This window comes from Mastigoproctus giganteus, chromosome 12 (assembly GCF_048544385.1).
Source record: "Mastigoproctus giganteus isolate SK-2022 chromosome 12, ASM4854438v1, whole genome shotgun sequence".
In the NCBI taxonomy this organism is placed as follows: Eukaryota; Metazoa; Arthropoda; class Arachnida; order Uropygi; family Thelyphonidae; genus Mastigoproctus; species Mastigoproctus giganteus.
In genome coordinates, this window is record NC_143586.1 from 92,405,528 (window position 1) to 92,418,820 (window position 13,293).

The window sequence follows — 13,293 nt, forward strand, 5'->3', positions numbered from 1 at the left end:
TTAGCATGGAAGAAAATTTCACTGAGCATGGAAAACTTTTTAATGCTGGTTTGCTATTCATTTTCAAGCTATTGACTACATCAGATGACATTTTCATTAAACATGCCAAAAATTTAATCTGTACACTGGTAAAAGAGTGTTATAGTGAGTTGTGACAGCATTAGAATGAGATATGGGTAATAGTATAAGAACAGCTTTATAGCGAATCAACGTAGAGCAAACTGTGTTATAACGAGGGCCTGCTGTATTTATATTAAATATGAATTCTGGTAAAGAGAGTGATAATCAATGGACACTGCTCTTCGTGGACTAATTTTATTAGTGGCATCCCCGAGAGTTCGGTGTTGGGCCCACTGTTATTTTGTACATTTATCAATGATATTGATGAAGGTATATCAGGCTTAAAGTTGAAGTTTGCAGATGTTACAAAGGTTGGCCTTGAGGACTGCATACACATCCGGAGGCCTCATTTTAGGAAGAATGTAGAGTTGCTTGAGCGTGAACAGAGAATGGCAACAAGATTGGTGATGGGAATGAAGGGATCCTCTTAACAAGAAAGGCTTAAGTTCTGCAAATTGCAGCAGCTGTGGACTAGTCACCTGCGAGGTGATTTGATTGAGAGGTGTACAAGTCCTTGAATAGGTTGAGCACACTGAATTCTGATGGAACTTTTCTGCTTGCTCAGATTACGAACTTGAGAGGGCACAGATTCAAATTGAGGAAAGACAGTTGTAGATTAGAGATTAGATGTGCGGTAATTTTCCTTTAGCCAGCAGGTGGTTAATTGCAGGAACAAACTTCCATCTGTCATTGTGGAAGTTGATAGCTTAAATAAATTGAAGGAGGAACTGGACAAACTTTTAGAGGGAATGGATGTGTAAAATTGTTTTTTTTTTTTTTTTGGGGTGATGCTACATAAGTTTATGAACTTATGTAGCATAAGTTCATGAACTTACTCTTGCTTTCTTGTATCACATGCCTCCTACTGCATACTTACATATATATGTGTGTATTAGCATGGAATTCAAAGCTTAAATGTAAGTGAAACTGAAACCAAATTGAGTTAGCTGAGAAATTGAGAATAAACTTAGAATAAAAATAATAAAATAAGGAAAATCAGTAAAAAATGTGGGAATTTAGAAATGCTATTAACAATGAAAGAACAAAAGATATGATATGCAATGATATTTCAGTTTGTCGTTTGTCATTTGGTTTTTAGGAGCGTTAGCAACTAAGGCCATATTGCTCTGGGGATATGCGGTGGTCATTCCCTGACCTTTTCGCATCCTCTGTATTTGGTGGTCATGGGCTCGAACCCCAGTCTAATCAAGAAGCATATGTTACGCACTGCTGCTCCTGCCCACCTGGCTGTGGAGGTGCCCGATATTTCAGTGACCGAATCTGAGGTTTGTGTGGTTGGGGGGACTGTAATGGCTATTAATGATAAAGCTATGTATGTAAAGTATAAAAAAAAATAGTTACATATTTAGTGACAAATGGGCCTGGAGTACTGGGGTCCATAGTTTAACAAATAGATATTTATTGTATACCCAGTATACAATAAATATCTATACCCACACTTTGCTTGTAATGTATTCAAATTTGTCAGTTGATAAAGGGACACGAGTTCCGAAAGCTACTGAACTGAAATTGTACTTATATTTCATTTTATACTGGGTATACAATAAATATCTATTTGTTAAGTTACATATTTTAAAAAATAATAATAACAAAACAATCTAATAGGTTGGAAAGTAAAAAAATGGGGAAAAAAAGGAAATACAAATATTATTTCTACTTCATATTTTGTGATTTCTTTTGTATATGAGGCAAAAACTCAAAAACTAGGTTAGTAATAAAAAAAAACTGCTGAACTTGTCATTTTAATTGGCAATTCCCTCAGGATTAGTTATTTTTAATGCTGGAACCTGTTACTTTTCAAAACAAATTCCTAGGTCCAGCATATTGCTTTTGTTCAGCTGTAATTATTTAATTGTAGATTTTGTTCAAGTATTTATTTGTCAGGCAGTTTATTTCATTTTTGTTCAATAACATCACAATAATGAACTCATAACAGTGTAATTGCTTTTATGACATCTAAGAATGTAAACAAATTATTAATACTAATTGATTAACATATCAGAATTCTGCACTCTACCTTATCTTTCTAGCGGCCAAATGTTTTTCTCTTTGTTAACCTATAAACTTAAAAAGAGCATGAAAAATCAGTCCTTTTCATTAAGGCCATATTCTTTTTTTTAAACAACCTTGTGTTCACTAGCACTGACTTTAAGTTTTATGTATTGTGCTTAAAGAATGTTCATAAAATATTTTATCTATATTTATAAGAATATATAGTAAACATTATTTGGCATTTAGATTTATTTTAAAATTTATTCCAGCTGATGTATCTTGTGATATCTGTGAAGTTTTTACTGATTACATACTGAAGTTTCAAGATATTGAAGATATTCTACCACCCAACAGAATGTCAGCTGTTGCTGCTGCAACATCTGTAATGGCAAATCTAATATCAAGTTCTAAAAATGTCTATTTTGAGTCAAATGAAAAGAGTGAGTATTTCGAAATCAGCCTAAGATGTTTGAAGTTTTAGATTTAGATTTTTTAAATATTTCCTGTCTAGGTTGTTTTCCCCATTCATCATTATTTGATGCAGCAACTTGATGCAATAGACAGCATGCTGCCAGTGCATGCTATCCATTGCATCAAGTGTTTATAGACTTTTTTTGAATCACATATAAATTGCAAAGCACAAGGATTAGCAGAAAAATATGCAAAACATATTTTTGATTTCATATCAAATTCTGTTAAACACAGAATCCCAGTGTGCATTTTATTCTTCTGAAATACAAATTTGACTTCTATAACTATATTAGTGTTAGTAGTGGCAAATGATGCAAGGAATCAACCATATACAGCAGGGTTGGCCAACTTAATTTGTGATGCAATCTACTTTTTTTCTTCAAAATGTGCTGCAATCTACCATCTCAAGAATTTCATTGCACGTGGTTAAAAAAGTTAATCAACACATATTGAAAAATGTTGTTAATAAATTAAATACAATTCAGAATTCTTATTTTAAATTCATACGTATTTAAAATTTTAATTTATGCGAAGTTTGTCTTCATGTCATCTGCCAAGCTTTCGAAATCAGGGATGTACTGTGATAAGGCCAACCATAATCTTCTGTATGAAGGTCCATAAGAATAGAGCGATTCTTCGTCTTTGTGTGTTTCAAATATGAAAATGCCGATTCACATAGATATGTGGAACCAAAACAGGAACTTAAAAGTTCACTGCATTTTTGATATTTGGGCCCTTTTCTCAGCAAACATATCATCTGATGATCTGGCTTTTAGGAAGATATTATTTCACAATGTAATAATTTCATTTTTTTTCAAGTAATATTTTCTCCATGTGAAAAATCTCAGATTTTTTCTGCAATTTTTTTTGTTTTGTATCTAAGTTGACATTAAATGGATAAGAAATATATTGAGCAATGTCAATCGTTTTAAAATCACCGACTCTGGTTTCAAAATCATCCACAACTTTCTCAATTTCAGAAAAAAATTTCACACTAATAAATTCAAAAACAGGATATTTTTGCAAATGATCTTAATATTTGCAAAATGGTCGAATTTGTTTTCTTTGAACTCCTTAGCCATTGCCAAAAATTGATATTTATATGCAGAAATAGTACTAATCATGTCACCCACATTTTTATTTTTTTCCTTGTAATTCCAAAGTCAGATCACTTAATTTACTGGTAAAATCTGCCAAAAAAGCCAGATCACACAACCACTCCATATCTTGTAGCTGCTGATAATCATCTCCCCTTTGATCAACAAATTTTTTTAATTTCATTCAGCAAATTTTGAAATCTCTGTAGAAACTTACTCCGACTCAGCCACTTCACATCTGTGTGTAAAATCAGATCTGGTTCTTTTTCATCGAGTTGCATTTTGAAAAGTCTCCTTTAAACAGATTGTCCTCTGAAGGAATTCATGATTTTGAAAGCTATGTCCTTTTAGTATTTAATCTTCTGCTGACTAACACTTGGTGGATGGTACAGTGGTAACTCAAATAATCTGGAAATTCATTATCCTTTTGGTACAATGCGATGAATCCATTAAGATGCTCCGTCATTGCTTTGGCTCCATCTATTTTTATTGATGCGAGCTTAAATAATGATTTTTTTTTTTTTTCAATAAAAGTTTTGACTGCATTAAAAATATCAAGGCCTCTAGTTCTTTCTTTTAATGAAACCATACCCAGCAGTTGTTCTCTAGTGGTAGAATCATTGAAAACCATTTGAATATAAACAAGCAATTGAGCTGTATCACTGATGCATGTTTAATTCATCCAGTTTTAAAGAAAAGGACACAATTAGCAACGAGCACGCAATTGTTCGCTCACATTTTTACATCACATTGCAGTATTTTGAGATAATTGCAGATCTTGAAGAGCACTTTTAATTTCATTTTTGTTCTTAAAATTTTCAAAAATAGAATCTGTTATTTCTAAAAATGCGTCTTTGATGAATTGACCATCAGAAAATGGTTTGCATTTTTTTTTGCAAGAAGATGACTCACTTTAAATGACACTACAGTTTCTGCTTTGGATAGTAAGTTAGATGTCATGAAGAAATTTTGTTGTGCGAATAATCGGGATTTAAGTTCTTTTAATTTATTTTTGCTAAGGTCACTATTAGGCGGAAAATCCGGTTAGTATTTACCATGGAGTGCGTTGAAATGCCTTTCTAAATTTCCTTTTTTGGGTATAGCCATGAAAGCGTTGCAGATCAAACAACATTTTTCTTTTATCATTACAAAAAAGTATTCTAGTTCCCACTCTTGATGAAAATGGTACATTTTACTCTTTTTCGTAGTACAGTAAATCCCCGCTATTCGCGGTCGCTGATTTAATATAAAATGAAACCTAAAAAAATGTGAATTGTAAATCGCCCTGAACATTTTCCTCCATAAAAAACATGGGCGTGGCTAAAATTATCTTTCCTGGTCAAAACAGCGCTCAGTGGGTAGGGGGAGGGGGTGACAAAATCGCGAGCTTGGATGTTTCTCGCTAATCCTTGTTCAGTATGTGCTATGCACTTGTCATGGAAGGTTTTGTTTGCTTTTAATTTGTGCGCTTATAAATTGAATAAATTTATCAATTTATAAATTGATATGCTTACAAAAGTGATAAATCTACTGTTTTGCAGTGTAAAACAGACTTTTTTGAGTGTGTTAATGGAAGAAAGTAACTTTATTGTGGACAAGTTCTTTCTAACCCGTACAAAAATATGGCTACAAATAAAAATGTGAAAAGATCAAAGAAGATGATGACATTAGCGAATAAAATTGAGTTATTAGATAAAATTTCTAATGGTGAAAGTGTCTCCTCAGTGGCAAAACATTATAAAATCAATGAGTCAACGGTACGATCAATCAAGAAATCGGAAGAAAAAATCCGCCGTAGTGTCCGTGAAAACGCTCTAATTGCTTCAAAACTGCTCTGTAACTCGTGATGTTAAATTAGAAAAAATGGAAAAAGCTTTAAATCTGTGGATAGAAGACCGAATTCAAAATAAAATTCCGTTAAGTTCACTCGTCAAAAGGCAAAACTCCTTTATCGACACTTTAGTGAAACTGGTGATGGCACTGGCGGAATAAGTTTTTTAGCTAGCAAAGGTGCTGGTTTGAAAGATTTGTTTGAAATTTTTAATAAATATTACATTTAATATTAAATTGTTTCTTATTTTCATTTCGATGCCTTATGCTTGCATTTCACTATGTACATAGTCATATTATGAAGGTACATATAATACATACATAGACAAAATTTTAGACTAGTTTTTCTTATATATTTCATACTTTGGAATGGACCCCCTTTATTACTATGGGAGCCATAACTCAGTATTCGCGTTTTTGGTATTCGCGGCATTTCTCAGGAACGTAACCCCCGCGAATAGCGGGGGTTTACTGTATTCATTTTAAATCAAAGGGTATTAAATTAACATATAAGTAATGTCCAGTTATTAATATTAAGTAAACTAAATAAGAGTTTGACACTATGGAGAGCATGCACTATGCTCTCCACAACATAATTGCTTGAATTTTCACGTGATTCAACAGATTTGTAATAATCTATTTTTTATATAAATTTAAAATTCGTTGTGATCGACCGAAATTAAAACTGCGATCGACTTGTTGGCCACCCCTGATATACAGCATCACTCCAAAAAAAAAAAAAAAAAACCCCTTCCCACATTACCTGTCAGACCACTCTAATAATTTGTCTAATTCCTCATCAGATTTGTTTAGACTACTTTCACACACTAGATAAATAAATTTCTGCATTTCTATTCTGCAACCATCCTACCTCAGTTTAAATTTATGCCCCCTCATGTGTGTTTTAGAAAGAGGAAGGATGCCATCAGCATTTAGCTTACTCAGTCCATTCAAAGCCTTAAAACCTCAACAAATCTCCTAGCAGGTGCCTAGTCTCCAGGCACTTCAGTTTATAGTACTGAAGCCATTCCTGGTAAGAGTACCCTTTTATTCCTCTGATTAATCTCGTTGATCTTCTCTGCACCTGTTCCAACAAATCCTTCCTAAAATGATGTCTTTAACGTTGTAGTACTCAAAATGTAACCTGACCATTGCCTTATACAATGGGATGATCACCTCCTTATCCCTGCTGGCAGAATTCCTGTATATCATTGACTGAATCCCAGGAGCTATGCCTGTCTGCACTTCATGCCTGACTGCACAATTATCACCATGTCTTTTTTTTTGTTCTCCACTACCTTTGATGTTGTATCACACAGAATAACTGATCCATATGTAGAACCTTGCATTTGGCAATATTAAACTTCAACTGCCACTTCTCAGCCAATCTGCCAATTTTTCTTGTCACAGTTGCAGACCTGATGACTGTCATTAACCACGCTGCCAAACTTTTTATCATCTGCAAACCAAACTTAGGCAGTAAATCCAATATGCCTTCATCAGTATCATTAATAAACATTGAAAACAATAATGGGCCCAGAAGAGAACCCCAAGGAACTCCACTAATAACAGGAGTCCAAGAAGAACGGTACCCTTTGTTAACCACTCTGCCTTCTCATGCCCAACCATCCCTTTATCCTTAGCAGTAACTTCTCCCTAATGTAATCCTGCTCTAATTTGTATAGCAGTCTTTTATGTGCAACAGTATCACAAGCTTTTTTGAAATTCAAGTGTACGATTCATCCATTTGTATCCGTTTCCTTTATTACTACAACACTTTTTCCATATAGATTGTTCAGACAAGATCATTCCTTAATACAACCATGCTTTAATTGGCTTTTAACTGCATTTCTATCTAGAGATGGTCTTGTATTACTCCTTTGACCAGTGACTCCATTATTTTCTCTGAAACAGAAGTCAAGCTAATAGGTGTGTAATGACTCATGTTGCCCTTTGATCCTCTTTTGTGAATCTGAGGCACATTCATGCATCTCCAGTCCATAGGTTGGATTCAGACCACCTTTGAATCCAATGATGCCCTAATAATTATGGCTAAAGGTTTGCTGTCCTCTTTTTTTTCTACCTGTCTTAATATAATTGGATAGATGCCATCTGTCCCAATTGTCTTATTTACATTTAGCTCCAACAATTTCTCTTCCATTTCTTCTATGTATCACACAACCGTTCACTTCATTGTAATTTGATATACGTCTAATATCCCATCATGAAAAATTGCTGATGTGTGAACATAGATGCAAAATATCTACTCAATTTGTCAGCAACCTGAGCAGGGTTATCAACTGTTATACCATTCATATCTAGTAGACCAATGTGCTTCAACCCTTTGTTTCTAGTGTTTATATGAGTAAAAAAGTCTTTGCTAAGTTTCTTTGCATTCTTTGACGTAACCTTTTTGTAATCTGCCTTAGCTTGCCTAATCCACTTTTTGGCTTGATTGCAGACTAGTTTATGCCTACTTTAGATTTCTCTACCTCCTGATAATTTATAAGAATTCCATGCATTTTTTTTTCTCTGCCACTAGTGTCATTAGGTCCTTTGACATCCATTTAGGTCTAAACCTTGAACAGTAACTTTTAGCATTAGATTAGCATTAGCAAATGATACAAGAAAGCAAGCTTATACAGCAGCAGCAGCAGCAAATAAAAAAAATGACACCCTCATTTCATCCGTTCATTTCCTCCAATAGTTTGTCTAGTTTTCTTTGAATTTCCTGAGTTAACAAACTATCAATAATTTCTCTAAGGAGACTTGCCGAAGTTCATCTGTAACAGTTTTTGATTTTTGACCATTAGGCTGAAGAATTTTAATAGAAGAATTGTATGTGTTACAACTATAATTATGATTTGAATTTAAGGATTTATTATTCATGTTGTGTACGATTCCCTACATTTTCCAAAGCTTGTATATATTCACTACAGGTAACATCTCCGATTGAATTTTAATGATTCTTCTTTTTGCGATTGTTGCAGCAACAAGAGGGCTGATCTTTATTGGGACAGTCCCCAAAGATGTGTCTAGTGTGGGCACAGTGCTGTAAGATGGAATATCCTGAGAACAGGAGGCAGTAGTGTGTCTGTAACCAAGATGCAAAAAAACACCTGGTAATCACTGTGAAAGGCCTACATACATCTGTGAGAAGACAATCAATATATGTGTTCTAAGGAGATAGCAAGTTTATATATCCTTGGAGAAAAGCCTAGAATCCAATTCACAGTTTGTCTAGATTTTGATAAAGTACTAAAACAAAAAGTAACTTCTTTAGTGAAGTCATCAAAAGAAAAGCCCTGTTTGCTAAAGTTTTTATAAAAAAAGATCCTCAAGTATTTCTTTCTTGGAGGAATTTCTGTCTATATCATAAATTGAAATGATTGGTTTTAGAATTTTTGGGGGTTCACTGTTAATACCTACCAGTCCATGAAACTAACCAAGTTATCTTACAAATATCTTCTGAGGTAGCTGTCTCTACAGCAACACCTTTCTTCTTTATCAGTTTTATAGATTTTATTTTAACCTGTTTTAAGGACTGTCGGAAAGTCTCAGCTAGGTTATCAAAAACATCTTTACTGGTGGAACAAGTACTAGAATCTGTAGCCTTGCATAAGATTGTTGGGTTTAGGCTTAGGTGTTGATTGAATGGAATTTGTAGAAGTAGCAATATCCAGGTTTTGTGTTGGTAATGGTTGGACAGTTTTGTACCTGTGTACAGGCAGCACAGCACTGTCCCTTGAATTATTTAAGGCATCCACATAGGATGTAGTATGTGAAACTGAAGACAAAAAATATCGATTTTTTTTTTTTTGCAGTTTCTCATTTCTAAGTTTTTCATTGTCTATAAATAGACCATTAAGAATAAATTCTAAGTCACCAAATGCTTCATAAAGAAAATTATTAGTTGCTTTAGTAAATCTGTTGCTTTCATTAGTAAAAAATTCAACTTTTTTATGTATTTTATGAGCCTGAGCTCTAGCATCGACAGAGCATCAGCTATTGAAACAACAGCATTCGTTCTGACCGTCTTGATTTTGAGAATTATCATTAGGAGGAGAATCTATTCTGACAAGACTTACCATAGGGCGTCTCCGTAGCCAGGTGGGAAGGAGCAGCAGTGCGTACCACACGCTTCTTGATTAGACCAGGGTTCGAGCCCGTCACCACCAAATATGGAGGATGCGGAAAGGTCAAGGAATGACCACCGCATATTCCGGAGCAATATGGCCTTAGTTGCTAATGCTCTAAAAACCAAACAACAACAACAACTTACCATAGAGGATGCCTTTAATTTTGCATCTGATTGACTTGATGTTATGTCTTGTGTAGGTACCAATGGAGGAAAATCCTCTTTTGAAATGCTAGTATCAGCGGCAACAGTTTTGTCTTCCATATTAAATTGAGAATTTAAAATTTTAATTAAAATTCATTCATTAGCCTTACTTCCTTAGCTGGCACTACATGCACTGCTATTCAGTGGTATCCAGAGGTGGGGGGGGGTAACAGAATGGCTTAGCAGCTCACTAACGCCAGGTCAAGGTCACGTTGCTGTCAGACACATTAGGCTTGAATGACACTGAACAATGGCTGAAGTGCACATAAGAAGTAGCAACAACAAGCATGAATAAATTCATCCAAAACTTATATTTTGTCTGCTCTTATTAATTCCCACCTGCATCTGGCATTTTCAAGGGTCAATCTTGATATGGCAACACTAAAAACAGCTTAATACTGCAATTTTAATTACACAGAAAAATTTATGGAGCACAACAAATAATAATCAGACACTATCATCCCTCTGGCAGCCTCCATAGTAGCAAAGACAAAATAAAAAGAAATGTACTCACTACCCAGAAAAAAAGTAGAGGTTTTAAGGAAATTAGATTATGCTGTCATCATGTCTCAACTTTGCCAAGTGTTTGATGTTGAAAAAACAATCCAAACACAAAAGGAAAAAAGTTTATTTATTTTTGCTGAAAGTGACATCGCAAATGGGCATTACTCAAAGAAAAAAGCCCACATAACAGTGATTTTGATAGTGTTGTGTGAGTGGCTTTGTCAACTTGTAAAGACATCAGGAATTTGTCAACGATTTCTCAAAGGTGCAACATTATAAACTTAATTTAGAGCAAATCTGGTGGTTTTTCTCTTACTTTCCCTTAACAAATATGGTTTTGTTAAGGGAAAGTCTTGCCTGACCAATCAAAATTGAGAGGTTTATTTTGGCAATGTCTTCCACGTCACATATTATATTTTATAATAATGAAAAATTCACTTCGTGTGAAGAAGTTCAAAGAGAGACTAACAATATTGTCATGTGCTACTGCTGCAAGCCTATTGAAGTAGGAAATAGTGCAAAATTCTGGTCAAAGAAATTAAAATTAAAATCCTTCAAGGTGAAATTTTAATACTTTTGACCTTCATTTACACCTTTAAGAGTATTAAAATTTTTTCTGTAATTTATGAAGTGTTAGGTGGGTCGGAAAGTGTTTCAGTGTTAGGTGGATCGGAAAACTGCTAGCTTGGGGGGATACAAGGACTAATAGATTAACAGTAGCCACTGACAGAGGTGAAAGTGATTCTTGCACTGCTTCTATTGGAATGAGCAGCAGCCTGGAAAACAAGATTCAGGGTATTTCAGAAACTTCTGGGAGTCATTGCGATACAAGTAAACACATGGGTTGTGTTAGGGTAGCTAAGAATAGGAACAGATGCATGTATACTTGTTATTGTATTGTTTTAAGTGTGAAATAGCCCCAGTGAAATCAGTGGGTGAAAAAATTAATAAAAAACAGAAGATAGAAGAAGAAGAAAGTGTATTCCAAGAGCAGTGAACAAACAACTATTGTTTCATTGAAAACGATAAAAATATAATTTTTTTGATATGCCAGCAAAATGTAAGCATGCCAAAAGAGTATAATCTGAATTTTGACCAGTATTCCAAAGAAAATCTGCATACAAACAAACAAACAAACTTTGTATGTAGCTACTTAGACACCCACCATTTTTCACAACCAAGTGAAAGTTGTATGTGACATTGTGGGAAAATTTTTATTCTCCCTCAGTCAAAAAGCTGGAAACCACTGTCACTAAAGCAGTTATGAAAATAATGCTAAGCATCGCATAGCATTTTTATCAAACATACAGACATATTCAATGTACAAAGTGTTGAATATACAGGTATATCAAATGTTTGCAAACTTCCTTTACAAAACTAAAACATTATTGCGTGAAACCGCTTCCAAATGACAGGATATCTTCAAGTTTTTAATCCCCGACCAGAAAATGTGTGCTGCAGCGGTGGCAGTATAAATGCAAAACTGTAATCATGGAGAAATTTACCAAAAAAATTTCATCCTCTTGGTTTTGTCATCAATCAGCAGCTTCTGTACAAGCTGTAACTTGTATAATTTCATTCTTAGATAGCGATGTAACTTGTTACACACTGCTGACCTCAATTTTTAAATTACGACTAGCATGTCCTGTGGATTTCTCTGGGCTATATGTAAAACTTACTTGAATCAGCTCTACTGCACCCTCACTGACTGACTTTTATTTGGCCATTGCTTCTGACAGGATGATTGCACAAACAGGCATCCTCTTGTGGATACTCCATATTTGTGGACATGAAAAATCTTCGTAGACAACTTGGCAGAAATCTCTGCAATCCATTGATAGCTTTTTTTTTGAAAGACATAATTGTGTCCCATATTCTCACCCTATTTTTTATTTTATTATTTATTTTTTTTTATATACATATTACACACTGAATCGTGTATACAGATTGCTATTATTTTTTAAATTTTATTTATTTATTTAATTTTGTTTTTTTTTAATTCTGGAAACGGCATTTCTCAGTTTGGCAATTTTATTGCCTTGCCTTGTTAAGTGATGCACAACGGTGGAACTGCATTGGACAGCCCAAATAAGTTATTAAACATTCCTAACCAGCAGTGGTGAACATATTAATAACATTTTGGCCATCTGTTCCTTTAGTAATCCATGGCCATCACAAGTCTAATTAGTATTACTGTAATGAGACTTAGACCTTCACTTGCCTTCATTGCACATGTCAACCAAAAAAAATACATGTGCATGTTAATCATACTTGAAAGTGTTCCATCTGGGGAGGTTGAAAATACCAAAAGGACACCTATTAGTGTCTGCATCCATGTTAGAGATCATCTAATGTGATTTCTAATACTTCTGTTGAGGACCCAAGCCTGAGTGTCTGCAACAAGAGGTGTCCCTTTGAGAGATCTCTGTTGAGGAAGGTTTCTCTCTATTTATGTCACAGGATGATTTGTACAGTTTCTTGTGCCAAATAAAATATTTTTTAACTTGATTTCATTTGAATCATCATTTATTCCTGTCATTGTGAAAGTGTTCCATATGGGGGAGGTTGGAACTAATAACATGCAAAGTAGGGGTTAAAATATCCAATATCTGGAAATATCATTTATCTGAAATAGGTCAGACCCTGACTGTCTCAGATAAATGATCTAAGTTTAAAAATGAAACACCTGTTTGTTTGTGTGTTGTGATGCATATAATGCAACACAACACACAAACAAATTTATTTGCTTAAAAATTCAACTTAGGTTATTGAGAATTCTGTGTAATTTCCTAGATACTCATTTCCTGCTTTGTCTGAAGAAAATGTTGGAATATGTAAATGAAAAACATCTCAAAGACAAGAATGACGTTCCTGGAATGGAGTCACCAAGTTCTTCAGATATAGCAGCTGTAGCAA

At 34.3% G+C, this 13,293-nt stretch overlaps 1 protein-coding gene across 1 annotated transcript in view; it reads left to right on the forward strand.

Annotated features, from left to right (window-relative positions):
- The window catches only part of LOC150077276 (protein saal1-like), a 242,943-nt gene extending 240,258 nt beyond the window's left edge, over positions 1-2,685 (forward strand). The window contains exons 12-13 of the mRNA XM_090385838.1: positions 2,403-2,573; positions 2,645-2,685. Of these exons, the coding sequence (XP_090241964.1) occupies positions 2,403-2,573; positions 2,645-2,685 (212 nt within the window). The remainder of the gene's footprint in view (positions 1-2,402; positions 2,574-2,644) is intronic.
- Positions 2,686-13,293: the final 10,608 nt, after the last annotated feature.